Genomic DNA, 25,039 nt, shown 5'->3' with positions numbered 1-25,039 from the left:
GTGGAGCAGGAACTAGTTCCAGAACATGGAGTGAGTGGGGGAAGGGGGTGCCCATTCTCGGGCTGTGTGTGTTCAGTGTAAGGTAACAAAGAAAGTAAATCACCTCGCTCTTTCAAATCATTGCTGCTTTCTTTCCCCAAATCAATAATGAATGTTCCTGATTCAGTTCCAATCTCACCGTGTCTGTTGTTCTTGGACATTGAACAGTGGAAACACAGCCTGACAGTGAGGATGTGAGGAGTGTCACAAAGTACATCTATTGCAGGCACCAGAAGAGGAATGTGATGGGTGACATTTCAAAAATGGGTTATTTTGTTTCGGTGCTTTGAATTCTTCAGAGCCATGTTGCTGGTGATCGAGAGATACATTGTCGCTCCCTCAGATACGTCAGAATATGGTCACTGTCACATTCTGTTAATGACACAGCCCCTTAACTCTGTTTCAATAAACAAAACAATTGTTTTACAGCCCAGGTACCTGTGGTTATATTCCAGGAAGCAATTCAGAATTTTACAGGTAATCCCATGGAAGTGGGAGATATAAACCTGGACTGTGCCAATCGGGTGGTCCCATTCATGGACCAGTGCTGGGTTTGGGCTGATAACTTACTATAGAATCGTCCTACACATCTGGTGTGGTGAATCTGAGTGTCGCTGTACTGCAGTGAGATCAGACAGTGACACTGTTTGTATTGCAGATTCCTCTCTCTAGATACTTTACTTTATTATAATCAAACACATTAATTATAAATTTATTTTTATATTCTCTCCATTGGCTGTCCATATCATAACTATAAGTGTTCTCCTATTATTATTCTCAGAGCAAAATACTTCAAGCCAGAATAAATGTGATCTTTTCTCAACCTGGAACACAAGGAACAGTGCAGGCAGCTCCTCCTCACACACAGTAAGTACATTATCACTCAAAGAGCGCAGAGATACAGAACTGACCTCAATCATATTGTCACAGGCAGCAGAAGCTGTCAGTCCCACAGTCATCCAAATTTCCAGAGTTATATTATGAAAGACAGAAAGGAGATGAGTAAAAGTGGAGGGCAGAGAAACCCAGGGAAAAAACAAAAAGGGCCACTGTACAGCAAAATTCTAAAGGGTCAAAGTGTAATAAAAAGGCGAGCATGAAAGCTCGGTGCCTCAATGCAAGGAGTATTCGGAACCCAGAGAGGGCCCTGAGCTCGTTGGAGTGGGTGAGAGCTCAGATGGACAGGACCCTGAGAAAGAATGCAAAAGGCAGGAGGCAACAGAGCAGAGTAGCACTGGGGTAAGTGTAAACCACAAGGTGATAGGAAGGGACAATATGTATGAATATAAAGTGAGTGCAGGAGAGGTCAAAACTAAAAATCATGATTTAAAAACTAGTATTAAAACACTACCTAAACGCACGCAGCATTCGAAATAAAGTAAATGAATTGACGGCACAAATCATTGCAAATGGGTATGATTTGGTGGCCATTACAGAAACGTGGTTGCAGGGTGGCCAAGACTGGGAATTAAACATACAGGGGTATCTGACAATTCGGAAAGATAGACAATGTGGGGTAGCTCTGTTAATAAAGGATGATATCAGGGCAGTTGTGAGACGATATTGGCTCTAATGAAGAAAATGTTGAATCATTGTGGGTGGAGATTAGAGATAGTAAGGGGAAAAAGTCACTGGTGGGCGTAGTTTATAGGCCCCCAAATAATAACTTCACGATGGGGCGAGCAATAATCAAGAGAATAATGGAGGCATGTGAAAAAGGAACGGCAGTAATCATGCGGGATTTTAACTTGCATATCGATTGGTCAAATCAAATCGCACAGGGTAGCCTTGAGGAGGAATTCATAGAATGCATACAGGATTGTTTCTTAGAACAGTATGTTACAGAACCTACAAGGGAGCAAGCTATCTTGGATCTGGTCCTGTGTAATGAGACAAGAATAATAAACGAACTCCAAGTAAAAGATCCTCTGAGTGATCACAGTACAGTTGAATTTATAATACATATTGAGGGTGAGGAAGTAGTGTCTCAAATGAGCGTACTATGCTTAAACAAAGGGGACTACAGTGGGATGAGGGCAGAGTTGGCTAAAGTAGACTGGAAACACAGACTTAATGGGGGCACAATTGAGGAACAGTGGAGGACTTTTAAGGAGCACTTTCATAGTGCTCAACAAAAATATAGTCCAGTGAAAAAGAAGGGCGGTAGGAGAAGGGATAACCAGCCGTGGATAACCAAGGAAATAAAGGAGAGTATCAAATTAAAAACCAATGCATAGAAGGTGGCCAAGGTTAGTGGGAAACTAGAAGATTGGGAAAATTTTAAACGACAGCAAAGAATGACTAAGCAAGCAATAAAGAAAGGAAAGATAGATTACGGAAGTAAACTTGCGCAAAACATAAAAAGATAGTAAAAGCTTTTACCGATGTATAAAACGGAAAAGAGTGACTAAAGTAAATGTTGGTCCCTTAGAAGATGAGAAGGGGGATTTAATAATGGCAAATGTGGAAATGGCTGAAACCTTAAACAATTATTTTGCTTCGGTCTTCACAGGAAGACACAAAAACCATGCCAAAAATTGCTGATCACGGGAATGTGGGAAGGGAGGACCTTGAGATAATCACTATCACTATGAGGGTAGTGCTGGACAGGCTAATGGGACTCAAGGTAGACAAGTCCCCTGGTCCTGATGAAATGCATCCCAGGGTATTAGAAGAGATGGCGGAAGTTATAGCAGATGCATTCGTTTTAATCTACCAAAATTCTCTGGACTCTGGGGAGGTACCAGCAGCTAATGTAACGCCTCTGTTTAAAAAAAGGGGGTGGACAAAAGAGAGTATGGGGAAAATGCTTGAAGCTATCATTAAGGAAGAAATAGCGGGACATCCAGATACGAATAGTGCAATCAAGCAGACGCAGCATGGATTCATGAAGGGGAAATCATGTTTAACTAAATTACTGGAATTCTTTGAGGATATAACGAGCATGGTGGATAGAGGTGTACCGATGGATGTGATGTATTTAGATTTCCAAAAGGCATTCGATAAGGTGCCACACAAAAGGTTACTGCAGAAGATAAAGGTGCGCGGAGTCATTAGGTTCCTTCTCCACCTGCTATATGCGGATGATAGTTTGCGATTACCGATGACTGTCTCAGGAGGAGGATTGGTTCAGTCCACTACCTCCGTTTCTCTGCTCTTGTATGTTAGCTGTTGGGTTTGAGAGTCAGTGTACAGACATCAGTGTGGATTGACACTGTCAGCGTCTATCTGTTCATGTGTGTGAGTAAGGGAGTGAAATTGGATCTGCCTTTCAGTGCGATATGATTGGACTTTGAAACAACACATTATTGTACTGCTCCAAGTGACTGTGGGATTCATAAGACCATAAGAACATAAGAATTAGGAACAGGAGTAGGCCATCTAGCCCCTCGAGCCTGCTCCGCCATTCAACAAGATCATGGCTGATCTGGCCGTGGACTCAGCTCCACTTACTCGCCCGCTCCCCTTAACCCTTAATTCCTTTATTGGTTAAAAATCTATCTATCTGTGATTTGAATACATTCTATGAGCTAGCCTCAACTGCTTCCTTGGGCAGAGAATTTCACAGATTCACAACCCTCTGGGAGAAGAAATTCCTTCTCAACTTGGTTTTAAATTGGCTCCCCCGTATTTTGAGGCTGTGCCCCCTAGTTCTAGTCTCCCAGATCAGTGGAAACAACCTCTCTGCCTCGATCTTGTCTATCTCTTTCATTATTTTAAATGTTTCGATAAGATCACCCCTCATCCTTCTGAACTCCAGCGAGTAAAGACCCAGTCTACTCAATCTATCATCATATGGTAACCCCCTCATCTCCGGAATCAGCCTAGTGAATCGTCTCTGTACCCCCTCCAAAGCTAGTATATCCTTCCTTAAGTAAGGTGACCAAAACTGCACGCAGTACTCAAGGTGCGGCCTCACTAATACCCTATACAGTTGCAGCAGGACCTCCCTGCGTTTGTACTCCATCCCTCTCGCAATGAAGGCCAACATTCCATTCGCCTTCCTGATTACCTGTTGCACCTGCAAACTAACTTTTTGGGATTCATGCACAAGGACCCCCAGGTCCCTCTGCACCGCAGCATGTTGTAATTTCTCCCCATTCAAATAATATTCCCTTTTACTGTTTTTTTTTTTATCCAAGGTGGATGATCCCCTCACACTTTCCGACATTGTATTCCATCTGCCAAACCTTAGCCCATTCGCTTAACCTATCTAAATCTCTTTGCAGCCTTTCTGTGTTCTCTACACAACCTGCTTTCCCACTAATCTTTGTGTCATCTGCAAATTTTGTTACACTACACTCTGTCCCCTCTTCCAGGTCATCTATGTATATTGTAAACAGTTGTGGTCCCAGCACCGATCCCTGTGGCACACCACTAACCACCGATTTCCAACCTGAAAAAGACCCATTTATCCCGACTCTCTGCTTTCTGTTAGCCAGCCAATTCTCTATCCATGCTAATACATTTCCTCTGACTCCGCGTACCTTTATCTTCTGCAGTGTGGCACCTTATCGAATGCCTTTTGGAAATCTAATTTGTCTAGAAAACCATCCCTGATACATTCCAGGAAATCCTCCTCCACCGCATTGCTACTAGTTTGGTTAGCCCAATCAATATGTCGATTAAAGTCACCCATGATAACTGCTGTATCTTTATTGGATGCATCCCTTATTTCTTGTTTGATGCTGTCCCAACCTTACTACTACTGCTTGGTGGTCTGTACACAACTCCCACTAGTGTTTTCTGCCCTTTGGTATTCCGTAGCTCCATCCATACTGATTCCACATCATCCAAGTTAATGTCCTTTCTTACTATAGCATTAATTTCCTCTTTAATCAGCAATGCCACCCCGCCTCCTTTTCCTTTCTGTCTATCCTTCCTAAATGTCGAATACCCCTGGATGTTGAGTTCCCAGCCTTGGTCACCCTGGAGCCATGTCTCCGTGATGCCAATTACATCATACCCTTTAACTGCTATCTGCGCAGTTAATTCGTCCGCCTTATTCCGAATGCTCCTCTCATTGAGGCACAGAGCCTTCAGGCTTGTCTTTCTGACACACTTTGCCCCTTTTAGAATTTTGCTGTTATGTGGCCCTTTTTGCTTTTTGCCTTGGGTTTCTCTACCCTCCACTTTTACTTTTCTCCTTTCTATCTTTTGCTTCTGTCCCCATTCTACTTCCCTCTGTCTCCATAGGTTCCCAACCCCCTGCCATATTAGTTTAACTCCTCCCCAACAGCACTAGCAAACACTCCCCCTCGGACATTGGTTCCGGTCCTGCAGACCATCCGATTTGTACATGTTCCACCTCCCCCAGAACCGGTTCCAATGTCCCAGGAATTTGAATCCCTCCCTGCTGCACCACTCCTCAAGCCACGTATTCATCTGAGCTATCCTGCAATTCCTACTCTGACTAGCACCTGGCACTAGTCGCAATCCTGAGATTACTACTTTTGAGGTCCTACTTTTTAATTTAGCTCCTAGCTCCCTAAATTCATCTTGTAGGATCTCATCCCTTTCTTTACTTCTATCGTTCACCCTCCCTTTTCAGAATGCCCAGCACCCGCTCCGAGACATCCTTGACCCTTGCACCAGGGAGGCAACATACCATCCTGGAGTCTCGGTTGCGGCCGCAGAAACGTCTATCTATTCCCCTTACAATTGAATCCCCTATCACTATAGCTCTCCCACTCTTTTTCCTGCCCTCCTGTGCCCTCTGACTGTGTATCCTTTTCATGCGGTAAGACCAACTCACTAAATGTGCTATTCACGTCATTCTCAGTATTGTGCATGCTCCAGAGTGAATCCACCCGCAGCTCCAGTGCCGCAATACGATCTTTATAGGACTCCCGAAGTCCCCGGACTCGCGCTGCACCAAGCTCCTGCCTCTCGACGCAGCCGCTGGGCCTTTATAGGCCTATCGAAATCCCCGGACTCGCGCTGCTCCAAGCTCCCGCCTCTCCAACTGCCTCTCGACGCAGTGGCTGGGCCTTTATGGGCCTCCCGAAATCCCCGAACTCGCGCTGCTCCGAACTCCTGCCTCTCGACGCAGCGGCTGGGCCTTTACAGATGTCCCGAAATCCCCGAACTCACGCTGCTCCGAGCTCCCGCCTCTCCAACTGCCTCTCGACGCAGCCGCTGGGCCTTTACAGGCCTCCTGAAATCCCCAGACTCGCGCTGCTCCGAGCTCCCGCCTCTCCAACTGCCTCTCGATGCAGTGGCTGGGCCTTTATAGGCCTCCCGAACTCGCGCTGCTCCGAACTCCTGCCTCTCGACGCAGCGGCTGGGCCTTTACAGGTGTCCCGAAATCCCCGAACTCGCGCTGCTCCGAGCTCCCGCCTCTCCAACTGCCTCTCGACGCAGCCGCTGGGCCTTTACAGGCCTCCTGAAATCCCCAGACTCGCGCTGCTCCGAGCTCCCGCCTCTCCAACTGCCTCTCGACGCAGCAGAGCTTGGTCTCCAGTCGTCTTGGTTAACCCTTGCCACTGGACCAAGACCTGGCTCTGTCAAGCCCGTGTGGTAGCTGGTGTGCAACGGCCACCACACGTTAAAAAAATCCACACACAGGCATCTTCCACCCTTCAATATGTAGCTCGGGACCTATAATGTCAGGTCCCTCATTGAAACATCTGTAAACTCATCCCTTTTTGGTGTGGAAGTGGGTCATCCTTGACACAAGGGACTTGCTAATACTATTCTAGTAGTATACTACTTATAGAATCTAAATGATAACAACACAGAACGTGTACATCCAGCCCACTGGTGCCTGTGCCGGCACTCATTTGAAAGAGCAAACCAATTAATCCCACTCCCCCTGCTCTTTCCCAATATCCCAACTAGTCCCACTCCCCCTGCTCTTTCCCAATATCCCAACTAGTCCCACTCCCCCTGCTCTTTCCCAATATCCCAACTAGTCCCACTTCCCTTGCTCTTTCCCAATATCCCTGCATTTTTCCCTATCCAAGTATTTACCCAAATCCCTTTTGAAATGTATTACTGAATCTGCTCCCGGCCCCCTTTCAGGCCGTGTATTCCAGATCATAACAGCTCATTGCGTATTTATTTCCTCATTTCGCCTCTGATTCTTTTGCTAGTTAAATCTGTGTCCTCTGGTTACAGACCCTACAGTATCTGGAAACATTTTAAGAACATAAGAATTACAAGCAGGAGTAGGCCATATAGCACTTTGAGCCTAAGATCATGGCTAATCCTCGACCTCAACTTCACCTTCCCGCCTGCTCTTCATATCCCGTGATTCCCCGAGAGTCCATAAATCTATCTATCTCAGCCTTGCATATATTCAATGACTCAGCATCCACAGTCCTTTTGGGTAGAGAATTCTAATGATTTACAATCCTCAGTGAAAGAATTCCTCCTCATCTCGGTCTGAAATGGCCCACCCCTTATCCTGAGACTATGCCCCCTATTGCTAGACTCTCCAGCCAGGGAAAGCAACCTCTCAGCATCTACCCTGTCAATCCTGCTCAGAATCTTATATTTTTCAATGAGATCTCCTCTCATTCTTCTAAAGTCCAGAGAGTATAGGCACAATCTACTCAATCTCTCCTCATAGAGCAACCCTCTCATCCCAAGGATCGATCTAGTGAATCTTCGTTGGACCACCTCTAAGGCATGTATGTCCTTTCTCAGATAAGGAGACCAAAACTGTGCACAGCACTCCAGGTGTGATCTCACCAAAGCCTTGTACAATTGTAGTAAGACTTCCTTACTCTTGTACTCCAACCCCCTTGCAATAATGGACAACATGTCATTCACCTTCCTAATTGCTTGCTGTACCTAGAATCATAGAAACTTACAGCATGGAAGTAGGCCATTTTAGCCCATCGTGTCTGCGCCAGCTGACCAGGAGCTATCCAGCCTAATCCCACTTTCCAGTTCTTGGTCCGTAGCCCTGTAGGTTATAACACCAAGTGCACTTCCAAGTATTTTGTTAAATGTGGTGAGGGTTTTTGCCTCTACCACCCTTTCAGGCAGTGAGTTCCAGACCCCCACCACCCTCTGGGTGAGGAAATTTCCCCTCATATCTTTTCTAAACCACCCCCCAATTACTTTAAATCTATGCTCCCTGATTGTTGATCCTCCTGCCAAGGGAAACAGATCCTTCCTATCCACTTTATCCAGGCCCCTCATAATTTTATATACCGCAATCAGGTCTCCCCTCAGCCTCATCTGTTCCAAAGAAAAGAGACCCAGCATCTCCAATCTTTCCTCATAGCTAAAATTCTTCAGCGTAGGCAACATTCTTGTAAATCTTCGCTACACCCTTTCCAGTGCAATCACATCTTTCCTGTAATGTACCTACATGCTAACTTTGTGTTTCCTGTACGAGGATACCCAAGCCTCTCTGAACACCAACATTTAACATTTTCTCACAATTTAAAAATATTCTGTTTTTCTGTCCTTCCTACTAAGATGAATAACCTCACATTTCCCCATATTATGCTCCATCTGTCACTTTATTGCCCACTCTCTTAACCAGTTGGTATTCCTTTGCATACTCTTTGTGTCCTCCTCACAGCGTACTTTACTACCTAGCTTTGTATCATCAGCAAACTTGGATACATTGCGCTCAGTCCCTTCATCTAAGTAATTAATATCAATCATAAATAGCTGAGACCCAAGCATTGATTCTTGGGGCACTCCCCTAGTTACAGCCTGCCAAATGGAAAATGGCCCATTTATCCCTACTCTCTGTTTTCTGACTGTTAACCAATCATCAATCCATGCTAATTACCCTCAACCCAATGAGCCCTTGTCTTGTGTAGCAATCTTTTATGTGGCACCTTATCGAATGTCCTTTGGAAATCCAAATATACAACATCACTGGTTCCCTTTTATCTATCCTGATAGTTACATCCTCAAAAGACTCTAAAAATTTCTAAAACACGATTTCCCCTTTCAAAAACCATGTTGACTCTGCCTAATCATATTGATTTTCTAAGTGTGACGTTACCACTTCCTCATTAATGAATTCCAGCATTTTCCCGCCAACGGACATCAGGCTAACTGACGTGCAGTTCCCTGTTTTATCTCTCCCTCCTTTCTTGAATAGCGGGGTTATATTTGCTACCTTCCCATCTGCTGGGACCGATCGAGAATCTAGGGAGTTTTGGAAGATCACAGGGCAGGTACAGCACGAGTTAAATACAGAATAAAGCTCCCTCAAAACAAGAGATGTCAAACTAATTTTCTATGGTGGGCCTGATCTGGTATCCTGGCATTTGGTGAGGCCCACACTCAGCAAATTATTAAAATAAAAATAGATAAAGATAAACTATGTTGGTACTTAATTACTGTTAGATTTTACTCACTACTACTACTGCTCCCGATACCTGGCACCTCTGGCTACTGCTCCCGATACCTGGCACCTCTGGCTACTGCTCCCAATACCTGGCACCTCTGGCTACTGCTCCCGATACCGGCTGACCCTCGAGCCCGGTGAAGAGATGTTAGGTCGATAGTGGGGTGGTACTTTGAAAAAAATCTAAATGAAAGAATTGCATGAGACTTTGTTGCCCCGACTGTCCTCAATGAAAGCCTAGCTTCCCATTCTAAGGAAGCCTATTGAGCATGTGCAGACCAGGGTGTGGTCCATACTTGGGTGTTAACCTTGGGGAGAGAGAGGAGAGAAGCTTTAACTCCTTGTCCTGCTTCTTGCAAAGGTACAATTTAATTATGGGGGCAATATTGACAATGCCATATCTCGTGCAAGCCTTCTGCATGATGGTGCTGGTGGGGAAGATGATTGATTCAATGTCATCACATGAGGAACCTCAAAGGACATGGATGATGGGCAGGAGGCCTTAATCACGTTGGGTATTATCGAGATTGGCATTCATACCTGCACCTAAGTGCTGCAGACTGTTTGAGAAGGCTGTGTTTCCGCAAGATAACCGAGATCTGTGAGTTAGTAAAAGCAGACCTGCAACCGAGAAACATCAGGAGGACTGCTTTGTCAGTTGAAGTGAAGGTTATACAGCTGCACTTTCATTCTATGCATCTGGATCATTCCAGGCCACAACTGGGGATGTATGCACCATTTCTCAACATGCAACACATATCTGTATTCGGCAGGTGACTGCTGCTTGTCTTGGATTAAAAAGATGAGGACCACTATGTCTGTAGTGTGCACCTTCTGGAGCAGGAAGTCACCAAGGCTTCTTCGACTGCACCTTCTAAACCCATAATCTCCACCGTGTAGAAGGACAAGGACAGCAGGTGCATGGAAAGACCAGCACCTCCAGGTTCCCTTTCATGTCACGCATCATCCTGACCTCAGAAACATAGAAAATAGGTGCAGGAGTAGGCCATTTAGCCCTTCGAGCTTGCATGACCATTCAATCTGATCATGCAACTTCAGTACCTCATTCCTGCTTTCTCTCCATACCCCTTGATCCATTTAGCCATAAGGGTCACATCTAACTCCCTTTTGAATATATCTAATGAACTGGCCTCAACAACTTTCTGTGGTAGAGAATTCCACAAGTTCACAATTCTCTGAGTGAAGAAGTTTCTCCATCTCGGTCCTAAATGGCTTACCCCTTATCCTTAGACTGTGACCCATGGTTCTGGACTTCACCAACATCGGGAACATTCTTCCTGCATCTAACCTGTCCAATCCTGTCAGAATTTTGTATGTTTCTATGATATCACCCTCATTCATAGACTGCAACACAGTTCAAGAAGGCAGCGGCTCACCACCACCTTCTAAAGGAGCAATTCTGGATGGGCAATAAATGCCGACCAGGCTCGCGCACATCCCGAGAATGAATGAATGAATAAATAATGAACGAACACAGTGAGAAATGAGCTGCAGAACTGCCGACACCGTCAGCTTTAAGGAGACGTTTAACTTTGGAGATCGGATTGCTCATTGAGTTTGATTAAAGTGATGTTCAAGTAACGATGCTGCTTTACCCTGTGACAGTAATAAATTATCAGAATATTTCCCATAAGTTGAAATCGAATGTCAGACTTGGACATCTTGTAGATTCATCTTTTAAAAATTTTGTGGGAACTCTGTTCCAAGATGTATTCCACTCAGTTCTTAAGTCTTGGGGAAAAGTGACCATAATATGGTAGAATTCCTTATTAAGATGGAGAGTGACAAAGTTAATTCAGAAACTAGGATCCTGAACTTAAAGAAAGGTAATTTTGAAGTTATGAGGCGTGAATTGGCAAGAATAGACTGGCAAAGGATACTCAAAGGGTTGATGGTGGATAAGCAGTGGCAAACATTTAAAGATCATATGGATGAACTTCAGCAATTGTTCATCACTGTCTGGAGTAAAAATAAAACTGGGAAGGTGGCTCAACCATGGCTAACAAAGGAAATTAAGGATAGTGTTAAAGCCAAGGAAGAGACATAAATTGGCTAGAAAAAGCAACAAACGTGAAAACTGGGAGAAATTTAGAATTCAACAGTGGAGGACTGAGGGTTTAATTAGGAGGGGGATAATAGAGTATGAGTGGAAGCTTGCAGGGAATATAACAACTGACTGTAAAAGCTTCTATAGATATGTGAAGAGAAAAAGATTAGTGAAGACAAACTTAGGTCCCTTGCAGTCAGACTCAAGTGGATTTATAATGGGGAACCAAGAAATGGCAGAGCAATTGAACAAATACTTTGGTTCTGTCTTCACGAAGGAAGACACAAATAATCTTCCGAAAATACTCGGGGACCGAGGGTCTGAAGGAAATCCTTATTAGGCGTGAAATTGTGTTAGGGAAATTGATGGGATTGAAGGCCGATAAATCCCCGGGGCCTAATAGTCTGCATCCCAGAGTACTTAAGGAAGTGGCCCTAGAAATAGTGGATGCATTGGTGATCATTTTCCAACAGTCTATTGACTCTGGATCAGCTCCTATGGACTGGAGGGTAGCTAATGTAACACCACTTTTTAAAAATGGAGGGAGAGAGAAAATGGATAATTATAGACCGGTTAGCCTGACATCAGTAGTGGGGAAAATGTTGGAATCAATTATTTAGGATGAAATAGCAGCACATTTGGCAAGCAGTGACAGGATCGGACCAAGTCAACATAGATTTATGAAAGGGAAATCATGCTTGACAAATCTTCTGGAATTTTTTTGAGGATGTAACTAGCAGAGTGGACAAGGGAGAACCAGTGGCTGTGGTGTATTTGGACTTTCAAAAGCCTTTTGACAAGATCCCACACAAGAGATTGGTGTGCAAAATCAAAGCACATGGTATTGGGGGTAATATACTGACGTGGATAGGGAACTGGTTGGCAGACAGGAAGCAGAGAGTCGGGATAAACGGGTCCTTTTCAGAATGGCAGGCAGTGACTCGTGGAGTGCCGCAGGGCTCATTGCTGGCACCCCGGCTCTTTACAATGTACATTAACGATTTAGATGAAGGAATTGAGTGTAATCTCAAAGTTTGCGGATGACACTAAACTGAGTGGCGGTGTGAGCTGTGAGGTGGGTGCTAAGAGGCTGCAGGGTGACTTGGACAGGTTAGGTGAGTGGGCAAATGCATGGCAGATGCAGTATAATGTGGATAAATGTGAGGTTATCCATTTTGGGGGCAAAAACACCAAAGCAGAATATTATCTGAATGGCGGCAGACTAGGAAAAGGAGAGGTGCAACGAGACCTAGGTGTCATGGTTCATCAGTCATTGAAAGTGGGCACGCAGGTACCACAGGCAGTAAAGAAGGCAAATGGTATGTTGGCCTTCATAGCTAGGGGATTTGAATATAGGAGCAGGGAGGTCTTAATGCAGCTGTACAGGGCCTTAGTGAGGCCTCACCTAGAATATTGTGTTCAGTTTTGGTCGTCTAGTCTGAGGAAGGACGTTCTTGCTATTGAGGGAGTGCAGTGAAGGTTCACCAGACTGATTCCAGGAATGGCTGGGCTGTCATATGAGGAGAGACTGGATCAATTGGGCCTTTATTCACTGGAGTATAGAAGGATGATAGGGGATCTCATAGAAACGTATAAGATTCTGACGGGACTGGACAAGATAGATGCGTAAGAATGTTCCCGATGTTGGGGAAGTCCAGAACCAGGGGACATAGTCTTAGGATAAGGGGTAGGCCATTTAGGACTGAGATGAGGAGAAACTTCTTCACTCAGCGAGTTGTTACCTGTGGAATTCCCTGCCACAGAGAGTTGTTGATGCCAGTTCATTGGATATATTCAAGAGAGAGTTAGATATGGCCTTTGCAGTTAAGGGGATCAAGCGGTATGGAGAGAAAGTAGGAAAGGGATAGTGAAGGAATGATCAGTCATGATCTTATTGAATGGCGGTGCAGGCTCGAAGGGCCAAATTGCCTACTGCACCTATTTTCTATGTTTAAGTCCTCAATCAGCTCGTCTTATCATTTGCGATATCAAGGACAAGGCACACGGTGTTTAAAAGAAAGCTGATTTATTTGACATTTACAGAATATCAAACTATAGCCCAGTTATTGGGTTATTAACCTCGGCAGAAACAAACTTCCAACTGCCAGAATGAACATGGTTCAGTAACAGATGTGATTTAACAGCAGATTCCAGCCCCTGCAGTCAATTGTGAACTCGCTGGCGTCTCAGGAGGTCAGATGACACAATGAATCTCTTCCCACAAACTGAGCAAGAGAATGGCCTCTCCCCAGTGTGAACTCGCTTGTTGTGTACCAGCAGGTCGGATGACCGAGTGAATCCCTTCCCACATTTGGAGCAAGTAAACGGTCTTTCCCCAGTGTGAACTCGCTGGTGTTTCAGGAGGACGGATGACAGAGCGAATCCCTTCCCACATTCTGAGCAGGTGAACGGCCTGTCCTCAGTGTGAACTTACTTGTTGTGTGCCAGCAGTTTGTGGAGGACAGAGTCAATCCCTTTCCACACTCAGAACGGGTGAACGGCCTCTCCACAGTGTAAATTAAATGGTGTTTCTGGAGACTGGCTAGCGCAGTGAATCCCTTTCCACAGACGGAGCAGGTGACCGGCTTCTCCCCGGTGTGACTGCGTCGATGAATCTCCAGCTCATTCTGGTAATTGAAGCCCTTCCTACATTCCCCACATTTCCACGCTTTCCTCGTTTATGCGCCAGTAGGTTGGATGACCGACTGAATCACTTCTCTCACACGGAGAAGGTGAATGATCTCTTCCCGGTGTGAGCTCGCTGATGTTTCAGCAAGCTGGATGAATCAGTGAAACCCTTTCCACACTCTGAGCAAGTGAACAGCCTCTCCCCGGTGTGAACTTGCTTGTTGTGTGCCAGCAGGTTGGATGACTGAGTAAATCCCTTCCCACATTTTGAGCAAATGAACGGCCTCTCCCCGGTGTGAGCTCGCTGGTGATTCAGGAGGCCGGATGAATGAGTGAATCCCTTCCCACACACGGAGCAGGTGAACGGCCTCTCCCCGGTGTGACTGCGTCGATGAATCTCCAGCTCATTCTGGTAATTGAAGCCCTTCCTACATTCCCCACATTTCCACGCTTTCTCCGTGGTGCGGGTGTCCTTTTGTCTCTCCAACCTCGTTCGCACACACAATACGTGTACGGTTTCTCCTCGTTGTCAATGGTGCGATGTTTTTTCAGGCTGTGTAACTGGTTAAAGCCCTTTCTGCAGTCAGTGCACTGGAACACTCTCACTCGGGTGTGTGTGTCTCAGTGCTTTTCCAGTCACACTGATGTTTGTTGAAATCCTTTTCCACAGACAGAACAAACAAACATTTCTCCTTCCACATTCAAAGGCCGATAATATTCAGGTCCTGATGAATTGAGTGACTCTGTCAGATCTTGATATGATGTTTGGTTTGAGTTTCCCATCTAAAAATCCTCTCCTTCTAAAACACTGTAAAAGGAGTATACAAAAGTCATCACTAAGTACAGGATAGAAATACAGAACAGACAATTCTAGTTTCTATACAATGTGCCTTCACATGCCCGGGATCATTTAACACAAAACATATACTGTTAATCACTTTCAGCTAGGAACTTAGCGTGTGCCTCACAGCATCTCTCTCATCTTTGATGTGCGAATAGAGCATCACGCCTGCAAACTAAGTTTTAAATTTAAATTCACTCAGCAAATGTATTTAATAGAAGATGAACATATAAACAGATCACGGCCTAATACTCCAGCTCTATATTCACAGGAGGAAGTCTGTTATCTTAACTCAAGTGGACAAAATAAAGATCCCAAATGTAAGAGTCCCTCTAACCCTTTGATAAAACCTTTCAAATCGTGCCCGGTTCCTTGTTACAGAATTCCCCCTCCCTGGTCAAAAACAACTAATTGGAAATTTACAACCAACTATTTCACTTTCAGAGTTTCAAGCTGACCAGATTCTTCTCTGAGAATCTCCAAAGAGACTATTTGATTTAAACACAGCTCATCCCTCCTTTAAACCCAGGATTAGAGTTACTGGGAATTTGAATACCTGACCACAAAAATTTTAAAGGGCTTATCAGTGAATTATTCTTCTCTCCTGTGACCGATGAATCTTGTAACCCCGAAGCTGAATTTCCACTTCCGTGCACCGGATTCCAAACCTGGGACTGCACATGGGCATTCTAACCCTGGGACTAAACATGGGGATTCGAACCGAGGACTGTACATGGGACTTCTAACCCTGGGACTGAACATGGGGATTCGAACCCTGGGACTGTACATGGGGATTCTAACCCTGGGACTGTACATGGGGATTCTAACCCTGGGACTGTACATGGGGATTCTAACCCTGGGACTATACATGGGGAGTCTAACCCTGGGAGTATACAAGGGGACCCAGCTCTGGGGCTTTTCTGTTAGAATTGTGTGGGATGTAAACCATAAGCTGGGCACTTACCAACGCCTTCTGGACAGATGGTGAGAAATACGGTGTGGGGAGAGTGGGAATGAAATAAATGAGGCAATGATTTCAGTCCTGGGCACTGGAGCCCCGCCCACTCATTGTTGCCGTGCGCTGTTACGCCATGAAGTGAGCGGGCTGCACTCTGAACCTTCCCGCCTTCCTGCACAAAGATGGTGGTTAATCATGGCCTGTTACAGGGAGAAAAAAGCCATCGCTGCAAACGCAGAAGTTTCGGGTTATTACTCGGGGCTTGCGGCCTACACCAGTTGTTTATGAAGCCTCCCCGCCCACTTGCCGATCGATGACTCCCCTGCGCCCCGCTGATTCTCACCCGGTGCAGACTCCGGCTCCAGCCTGAGCTCATCTCAGCGTCCGTGTGTCTCCAGTGCTCACTCTGCGCATGCTCAGCTCACACTGCCCGGGAGATTGACACCAGCTCCAGACCAATAGGAAGAGCGGGGGTGGGGCTGGTGGTCCTCCAACCAATCTGAGTGAGTGAGAGGCGGGGCCTGGATCTCCCTCACTGAGCATGCATGGCTGCAGAAGGCGAATGTTGGTCGAAGTGACGCTTCGGGAAGGTGGTAGGAGATTGTGAGCGCGGGGGAGGTTGTAGACCCACGGGTGGGCCGGGGAGCTTAATAAACACCCGGAGTAGGCCTCGGGCTTAGAATAAGAGTCCGCAGGCCCCGTGTTTGCCCCGCGGTGACAGGCCCGGGTCAGCGGGATCACTGGCTGCCATCTTGCACAAGGCGGGGTCACGACACATGCGCGGCCACCTTGGGCAGGAACAATGAGTGGGTGAGGCTTCGAGGTCACAGTGCTCGCGAGACGGAGCAACCTGGGCAACAGGCGCATCATCACCTCACAGCGGTAACCTGGGCAACAGGCTCTTCATCACCTCACAGCGGTAACCTGGGCAACAGGCTCTTCTTCACCTCATAGCGGTAACCCGGGCAACAGGGTCTTCATCACCTCACAGCAGTAACCTGGGCAACAGGCTCTTCATCACCTCACAACGGTAACCTGGGCAACAGGCTCTTCATCACCTCACAGCAGTAACCTGGGCAACAGGCTCTTCATCACCTCACAACAGTAACCTCTATTTATATTGCATCTTTAATGTAATAAAATATCCAAAGGCACTTCACAGGAGTGTGAAAGAGAATAATTTGTCACCGAGGCGAAGAGATTTAGAATCATAGAATCACAGAAATTTACAGCATGGAAGGAGGCCATTTCGGCCCATCGCGTCCGCGCCAGCCGACAAACCGCTATCCAGGCTAATCCCACTTTCCAGCTCTTGGTCCATAGCCCTGTAGGTTACGGCACTTCAAGTGCAGATCCAAGTTCTTTTCAAATATTATGATGGTTTCTGTCTCGACCACCCTTTTAGGCAGTGAGTTCCAGACTCCCACCAAATTCTGGGTGAAGAAATTTGCCCTCTAAACCTCCTACCTGCAGAGTGAGGGAGTTTGAGTTTTGGGCCTAGGCAGAAGGCAGGACCACCGATGGTTTAAGTTTTTATAATTAGGGATCCTCAAGAGGGCAGAATTTGAGGAGATCAGATAAATGGGGAGATGTGGGCTTATGAGGCTGAAGGAGATTACAGAGATAGAGAGGGGCGAGCCCATGGAGGTATATGTAAACAAGGATGAGAATTTTGAAATTGAGGTGTTGCAAAATGGAGCCAGTGTAGGTCAGCAAGCAAAGGGGTGATGGATGAACGGGATTTGGTGCGAATTAGGACATGGGCTGCCGAGTTTTGGATGACCTCAGGATAACGTAGGGTAGATTGTGGGAGGCCAGCCAGGAGTTTGTTGGAGTAGTCAAGTCTCGAGATAACAAAGGCCTGCTTGAGGGCTTCTGCAGCAGATGAGCTGCGGCAAGGGCGGAGACGAGCAATGTTATGGGGGTGGAAATAGCCGATTTTAGTTAAGGTGCAGATATGTGCTCGGAAGCCCATTTCAGGGTCAAATATGACACCAAGTTTGCGAACAGTCTGGTTCAGCCTCAGACAGATGCTAGAGGGAGGGATGGAGTTGGTGGCTAGAGACCGGAGTTTGTGACGGGGAAATTTCTGCTCACCTGGTACTGGATGTCGTACAAGCAGTCTGACAAATTAGAGACTGTGGAGGGGTCAAGAGAAGTGGTGGTGAGGTAGAGCTAGGTGTCGTTAGAATCATAGAATGGTTACAGCACAGAAGGACATTCAGCCCATCAAACCGTTGCCGGCTTTCTGCAAGAGCACCTCAGCTAGTCCCACTCACTTGCCTTTGCCCCCTAGACCTAAAGATTTCCCTCCTTCAGGTACTTATCCAACTCCCTTTTGACTTGGCCTCCACCACCCCTTCAGGCCGTGCATTCCGGATCCTGACCACTTGCTCTGGTTCTTGACCCTTCCACCAATGGAAACAGTTTCTCTCTATCTACTGTGTCCAGACCCCGCATGATTTTGAACACCTCTATTAAATCTGCTCTGCTCTAAGGAGAACAACCCCAGCTTCTTAGTTTATCCACATTACTGAAGTCCCTCATCCTTGGCATCATTCTCGTAAATCTTTTCTGCACCCTCTCTGAGGCCTTCACATCGCTCCTAAAGTGTGGTGCCCAGAATTGGACACACTACTCCAGTTGAGGCCGAACCAGTCTTTTATACAGGTTGATCATAATTTCCACGCTTTTGTACTCTATACCTCTATTCATGAAGCCTAGGATCCCGGAAGCGTTTTGAACTGCTTTCATAACCGGTCCTGCCACCTTCAATGATTTGTGCACATAAACCGTTAGATCTCTCAGATGTATTCTCGACCTGACATCTGTCATACGCATTCTTTTTCTGCTTCATCCTACTCCCAGGCCGTCTGTGATGTTTGTGGCCTAGAGGAGTCCATGGGCCATGTATATATTCAGTGTGAGAAGTTGCAGCCCCTCGATAGTTACCTGAAGGGGCTGCTCCTTAACTCTTGGTTACACTTTAGCTCTGTGCTCCTAATCTTTGGTCGTCCGGTGCGGAGTGAGGGTGGGTAAGGCGGAGGTTCTTCTCCTGGGCCTGGCTAAAACAGCAACTTGTAGGTCCAGGATGGGCGGGGCCCGGGGGTGGGTCACTCTGGCTGCCTGCCTCACTTCCACGGTCAAGAAAGGAGGGAGAGAGAAAACGGGGAACTATGGGCCAGTTAGCCTGACATCAGTCATTGGGAAAATGCTGGAATCCATTTCTACAGAAGTGATAACAGGGCATTTAGAAAAACATGGTCTGGTTGTGCAGAGTTAACATGATTTTATGGAAGGGAAATCGTGTTGAACAAATTTATTACCTTTTTTGAGAATGTAACTAGCAGGGTGGATGAAGGGGAACCAGTGGATGTAATATTGCAGGATTTCCAAAATGCATTTGATGTGCCACATGGAGTTGGGGGTAATATATTAGCATGGATAGAGGATTGTTTTCCGTCCGTTAACCAGAGAGTAGGGATAAACGGGTTATTATCCGGCTGGCCGGCTGTAACTAGTGGGGTGCTAGTGCTTTGGCCTCAGCTATTTACAATCTATATTAAAGACTTGGATGAAGGAATCAAGTACAATGTATCAGAGTTTGCTGATACAAAGCCAGGTGGGAAAGTATGCTGTGAGGAGGATGCAAATAGCCTGCAAAGGGATATGGACAGATTCAGTGAGTGGGCAATAAGGTGGCAGATGGAATATAATATGGGGAAATGTGAGGTTATTCACTTTGGTAGGAAGAATAGAAAAACAGAATATTTTTAAAAAGTGAAAAACTAATAAATGTCAGTGTTCAGAGAGATTTAGGTGTCCTTGTACAGGAAACACAGAGAGCTGGCATGCAGGTACAGCAAGCAATTCGGAAGGCATGTTGGCCTTTATTGCAAGGTGGTTGGAGTACAACAGTAAAGAAGTCTTGCTACAACTGTAAAAGGCCTTGGTGAGACCACACCTGCAGTAGTGTGCACAGTGTTGGGGTCCTTATCTGAGGAGTGCAATGAAAGTTCACCAGATTGATTCCCGGGATGGGGGTATTGTCCTAATAGGAGAGATTGAGCAGAATGGGCCCATACTCTCTGGAGTTTAGAAGAATAAGAGGGGATCTCATTGAAAGATGTAAAATTCTGAGGGGCATTGACAGGGTAGATGCTGAGAGGTTGTTTCCCCTGGCTGGAGAATCTAGGAATAGGGCCCACAGTCTCAGGATAAAGGGGTTGGCCATATAAGACTGAGATGAGGAGGAATTTGTTCACTCAGAGGGTTGTAAATCTTTGAAATTCTCCACCCCAAAGGACTGTGGGTGCTGAGGTATTGAGTATATTCAAGACTGAGATAGATAGATTGTTGGACTCTGGGGTATCAAGGGATATGGAGATAGGGCAGGAAGGTGGAGCTGAGTTTGAAGATCAACCATGATATTGAATGGTGGAGCAGGCTCGAGGGGCCGTATGGCCTATTCCTGCACCTAATTCTTGTGGTCTTTTGCCTTGTCGGTGCCTGGATGGTCCTGGAGAGGGAGCATGTGGTGTGCACTGGTTCCTTGATGCCTTCCGCGACGGTGGCACCTCAGGGTATAGAGTGTCTCATACACACTGGAAACAACATTCTGGTTCAGTTGGGAAGGTGCCCTTTGCTTTTGTTGCTTATTTTGGCTTCTCTTAGTTTGATTGGATCACACATTTGTGGGAACAAGAGAGGAAAGAATATTCCATAGAAGCTGGAATTGTCTGTTTAGATTTTCTACCTACCCTGAACTTACATTGATGACTTTTGTAAACTCTTTTAGAAGGGGAGGATATACAGACGGGAAACTCAAACCAAACGTCACATCAAGATCTGACAGAGTCACTCGATTCATCGTTACCTGAATATCATTGGCCTTTGAATGTGGAAGGAGAAATGTTTGTCTGTTCTGTCTGTGGGAAAAGATATCAAACATCAGTGTGACTGGAAAAGCACCGAGACACACATACCCGAGTGAGAGTGTTTCAGTGCACTGCCTGAGGAAAGAGCTTTAGCCAGTTACACAGCCGTAAAAAACATTGCACCATTCACAGCGAGGAGAAACCGTACACGTGTTGTGTGTGTGGACGAGCCTTCAACTGATCGTTCAACCTGGCGAGACACAAGGACACCCGCACCACGGAGAAACGATGGAAATGTGAGGACTGTGGAAATGGATTCCGTTCCCCGTCCCTGCTGGAAATTCATCGACGCAGTCACACCGGGGAGAGGCCGTTCACCTGCCCCGTGTGTGGGAAGGGATTCACTATTTCTTCCCAGCTGAAGACACACCAGCGAGTTCACACTGACGAGAGACCTTTTAAATGTCCGGACTGCGGGAAGTGCTTTAAAAGCTCCGGGGAGCTGAGGCGCCATAAACTTGTTCACTCTGACGAGAGGCCGTTCACCAGCTCCGTGTGTGGGAAGGAATTCACTTGTTCAGCGAACCTACTGTCACACCAACTTGTACACTCTGATGAGAGAGCTTTTAAATGTTCTGACTGTGAGAAGAGCTTTAAAACCAAAATTGATCTGCTGAAACACCAGCGAGTACACACTGGGGAGAGGCTGTTTACCTGCTCCATGTGTGGGAAGGGATTCACTCAGTTATCCCAGCTCACTACACACCTCCTTATTCATACCAGTAAGAGGCCTTTTAAATGTTCTAACTGTGAGAAGAGCTTTAAAAGCAGAAATAGTCTGATGAGACACCAATCCTTTCACACAGGGGAGAGGCCGTTCACCTGCTCTGTATGTGGGAAGGGATTCACTCAGTCATGCAATCTCACTACACACCAAGTTGTTCACACCAATATGAGGCTTTTTAAATGTTCTGACTGTGAGAAAAGCTTTAAAAGCAGAAATCAACTGATGATGCACCAACGCACTCACACTGGGGAGAGGCCGTTCACCTGCTCAGAGTGTGGGAAGAGATTCACTCGTTCATCCAGCCTCACTGCACACCAAGTTGTTCACTCTGATAAGAGACCATATAAATGTTATGACTGTGAGAAGAGCTTTAAAACCAAAATGGAGCTGATGATACACCAACGTATCCACACAGGGGAGAGACCATTCATCTGCTGTGTGTGTGGAAAGCGATTCACTCAGTCATCCAACCTCACTGTACACCAGCTTGTTCACACCAATAAGAGACCATTTAAATGTTCTGACTGTGAGAAGAGCTTTAAAATCAGAAATCATCTGATGATGCACCAATGCACCCACACTGGGGAGAGGCCGTTCACCTGCTCTGTGTGTGGGAAGGGATTCTCTGATCCATCCAACCGGCTGAAACACCAGCAAGTTCACATGTGATTGCAGGGTTGGATTCTGCTGTTAATCACATCGGGACTGAACCTTGTTCATTCTGACAATTGGGCTTTGTTTCCCCTATAAATTGGCCGGAGTTTAATTTTCTGGATATCTGACAAATAATCAGCTTTGTTCCAACACACAATTTGTCGATTCCTTGATTTCTCCAAGATAAGAGGAGGCTAATTGCTGTCCTGTTACCAACTGTTCCTTTTTTTTGGAACTTTTCTCCTCCATTTAACAAAGACCTGTCCTTATGTAGCACCTCACATGACCTCAGGATGTCCCAAAGTGCTTTACAGCCAATGAAGTACAACAACATCAAAGTACATTTGAAGTGTATTCACTGTTGTAGTATCGGAAAAGCAGCAGATGATTTGTGCACAGCAAGCTGCCATGAAAGCAATGACCAGATAATCTGTTTGAGTGATATTGGTTGAGGGCTGATGGAGCCTCGGTTGAATGCCTCATCTTAAAGATGGCAACACTAACAGTGCAGCAATCCTGTGCTGTACCTGTCCTGGGATTGCTTGATGGGACAGTGTGGAGGGAGCTTTACTCTGTATCTAACCCATGCTGTACTTGCCCTGGGAGTGTTTGATGGGACAGTGTAGAGGAAGCTTTACTCTGTATGTAACCCATGCTGTACCTGACTGGAGAGTGTTTCATGCAGACATTACATGCTCAGAATACCTCATTTCCCCGGCACTGACATCCATAACCTCGATGAGAACAAAATTTAACCCAAAGATAAGAGAAACCCATCAGCTTCTCCCTGGACACAGATCCAGGGGGACAGTGAGTGTCCTGAACATTGTTGTACAGTGTGCTCGATAGTTCCTCCCTGGGTCTGTGCCTTTTGGTGATGATTTATTGTTATAGCGGAAAGATTTTCCCCTCGGGCAGCGGCACCTGTAGCATAAGGTTTAGAACTAAATATTAAATGTGTGCATAAAAATGGCTGTCCGTGAAGCCTCAAGGGATTTCTGTTAGCTGAAAGAGACCGGATTCCTGGAAACTGATAACTGTTGTTTCTGTGAGAAGAGCTTTAAAATCACAAATCATGATGATGCACCAACGCACTCACACTGGAGAGAGGCCGTTCACCTGCTCTGTGTGTGGGAGGGGATTCTCTGATCCATCCAACCGGCTGAAACACCAGCAAGTTCACATGTGACTGCGGGGTTGGATTCTGCTGTTAATCACATCGGGACTGAACCTTGTTCATTCTGACAATTGGGCTTTGTTTCCCCTATAAATTGGCCGGAATTTAATTAACACAGGAATAACAAGCAAGCTTTGCAGATGTCTCTAATCGGCCAGGCCTCAGACAAAATGTTCTGGGTCATGTTAGGACAATACAATTCTGTAACGGGACTAAGATAAGGAGGCTACCCAAAGACAGCACCCAAGGACAGTAAGATATGGGGGGCCTGGACCATGTCACAAGATACATAAGTAATTCCTCGCAACACATGAGCCACTTTACGTTTAGAGACTAACTCTATCTATTGGTCTAAATAAATCTATATGTAATGTATAATCAATATGATTGGATAGTGTCCGGCCGAAATGGGCTGATGTAACTGTAGTAAACCATAGTAAACTGTTGTAAAACATAAAAATCCATGAAATCTTTTGTTCGGTGGAGAGAGGTACCTGGACCCACCAGTTCCTTCATCTCCCCGCCGGCGTAATAAACCGTTTTGATGTATGGACCGACTCTGAGTGACGAGTGATTCTTGGAAGAGTACATTCGCGCTAACAATTTGAATTTGATGCCCTCGAGTTACTGACTCACCGACTGGTGGAAATAGTTTTTCCTCCTTTACCTGATCATATTTTGACCACCTCCCTCAGAGCTCCAATTCCCCTTTGTTCTAATGAAAAGAGCCCCAGTTTCTCCAATCTCCCCTGATAACTAAAGGCTCTCTTCCCTGGTATCATCTCGGTGAATCTCTCTGCACCCTCTCCATGGCCTTGACATCCTTCCTGGTGTAAGATCCCCAAAACCTGACACAATATTCGAACTGCAGCCTAACCAATGATTTGTACAGGTTTACATGACCTCTGCCCTTTTGTATTCCACACCCCTATTTATAAAACCAAGGACCCCATGTGCCTTACAACCACTTTATCAACTTGTCCTACTTTTAAAGGTTTGTGTATCTGAAGCCTTTGTAGGTTTTAGAGATATTAACATAACATGGCTAAAACACATTGACATAAACTGGCTGATATAATGTGTATCATGGGAAAGAGAAGTTTAGTCTGAGTTAGAAACTCAAACAATCGATTCACTGCAGACAGGTCACCATGGCAACACTGATAAGACATTCCATTCACTGAACCCACTGTTGGAATCTGTAATCAGATCAGGGGAAAGAACAGGGTTTGTCTGTTAGTAACCACAATGTAAGCTCAAACCAGAGTAACACAATAGGTTAGATTATAATGTGTGATGTTTAGACCTATAATTGTGAAACTAAGAAATAACAACTAACAGCAGGCAGGGGAGTTTAGGGACAATGAGAAAATTACTGAAGAAAATTAACTGCTGTGAACCAGGGAAAGTGTCCTTGTAAATCACAGATTAGAGAAATTCCAGGGGAGGGCAGCAGCAGCCAAGTTCATGGCACCATGGGTGGCTCTGCTGCACAGGAGGGCAGGACAAAGAGTGGGAGAGCTATAGTGATAGGGGAATCAATTGTAAGGGGAATAGATAGACGTTTCTGCGGCTGCAACCGAGACTCCAGGATGGTATGTTGCCTCCCTGGTACAAGGGTCAAGGATTCTCAGAGCGGGTGCAGGGCATTCTGAAAAGGGAGGGTGAACAGCCAGTTGTCGTGGGGC

At 45.8% G+C, this 25,039-nt stretch overlaps 2 protein-coding genes and 1 long non-coding RNA gene across 3 annotated transcripts in view; 2 read left to right on the top strand and 1 right to left on the bottom strand.

Moving 5' to 3' along the window:
• Window positions 1-25,039, top strand: part of LOC139273801 (uncharacterized) — a 45,127-nt gene that overhangs the window by 6,331 nt on the left and 13,757 nt on the right. Inside the window, exon 3 of the long non-coding RNA XR_011595362.1 lies at window positions 821-906. This is a non-coding gene — a long non-coding RNA (uncharacterized lncRNA). The remainder of the gene's footprint in view (window positions 1-820; window positions 907-25,039) is intronic.
• LOC139272891 (zinc finger protein 664-like) lies at window positions 13,458-18,697 on the bottom strand. The gene is made up of 2 exons (XM_070888995.1): window positions 18,562-18,697; window positions 13,458-14,579 (listed from the first exon to the last, which is right to left on the bottom strand). Exons 1-2 carry the CDS (start codon window positions 18,695-18,697, stop codon window positions 14,149-14,151), a joined length of 567 nt encoding a protein of 188 aa, XP_070745096.1. The 3' UTR covers window positions 13,458-14,148.
• Window positions 20,975-23,899, top strand: LOC139272890 (zinc finger protein 665-like; the record flags this gene model as incomplete). The annotated part of the gene is made up of 1 exon (XM_070888994.1): window positions 20,975-23,899. A coding segment is annotated over one exon (1,215 nt), but the record flags the coding sequence as incomplete, so codon positions are not given.

The sequence above is a fragment of the Pristiophorus japonicus genome, chromosome 9 (assembly GCF_044704955.1).
Source record: "Pristiophorus japonicus isolate sPriJap1 chromosome 9, sPriJap1.hap1, whole genome shotgun sequence".
In the NCBI taxonomy this organism is placed as follows: Eukaryota; Metazoa; Chordata; class Chondrichthyes; family Pristiophoridae; genus Pristiophorus; species Pristiophorus japonicus.
Note: the sequence above shows the minus strand (reverse complement) of the source record. Positions and strands in the feature narration are given on the sequence as shown.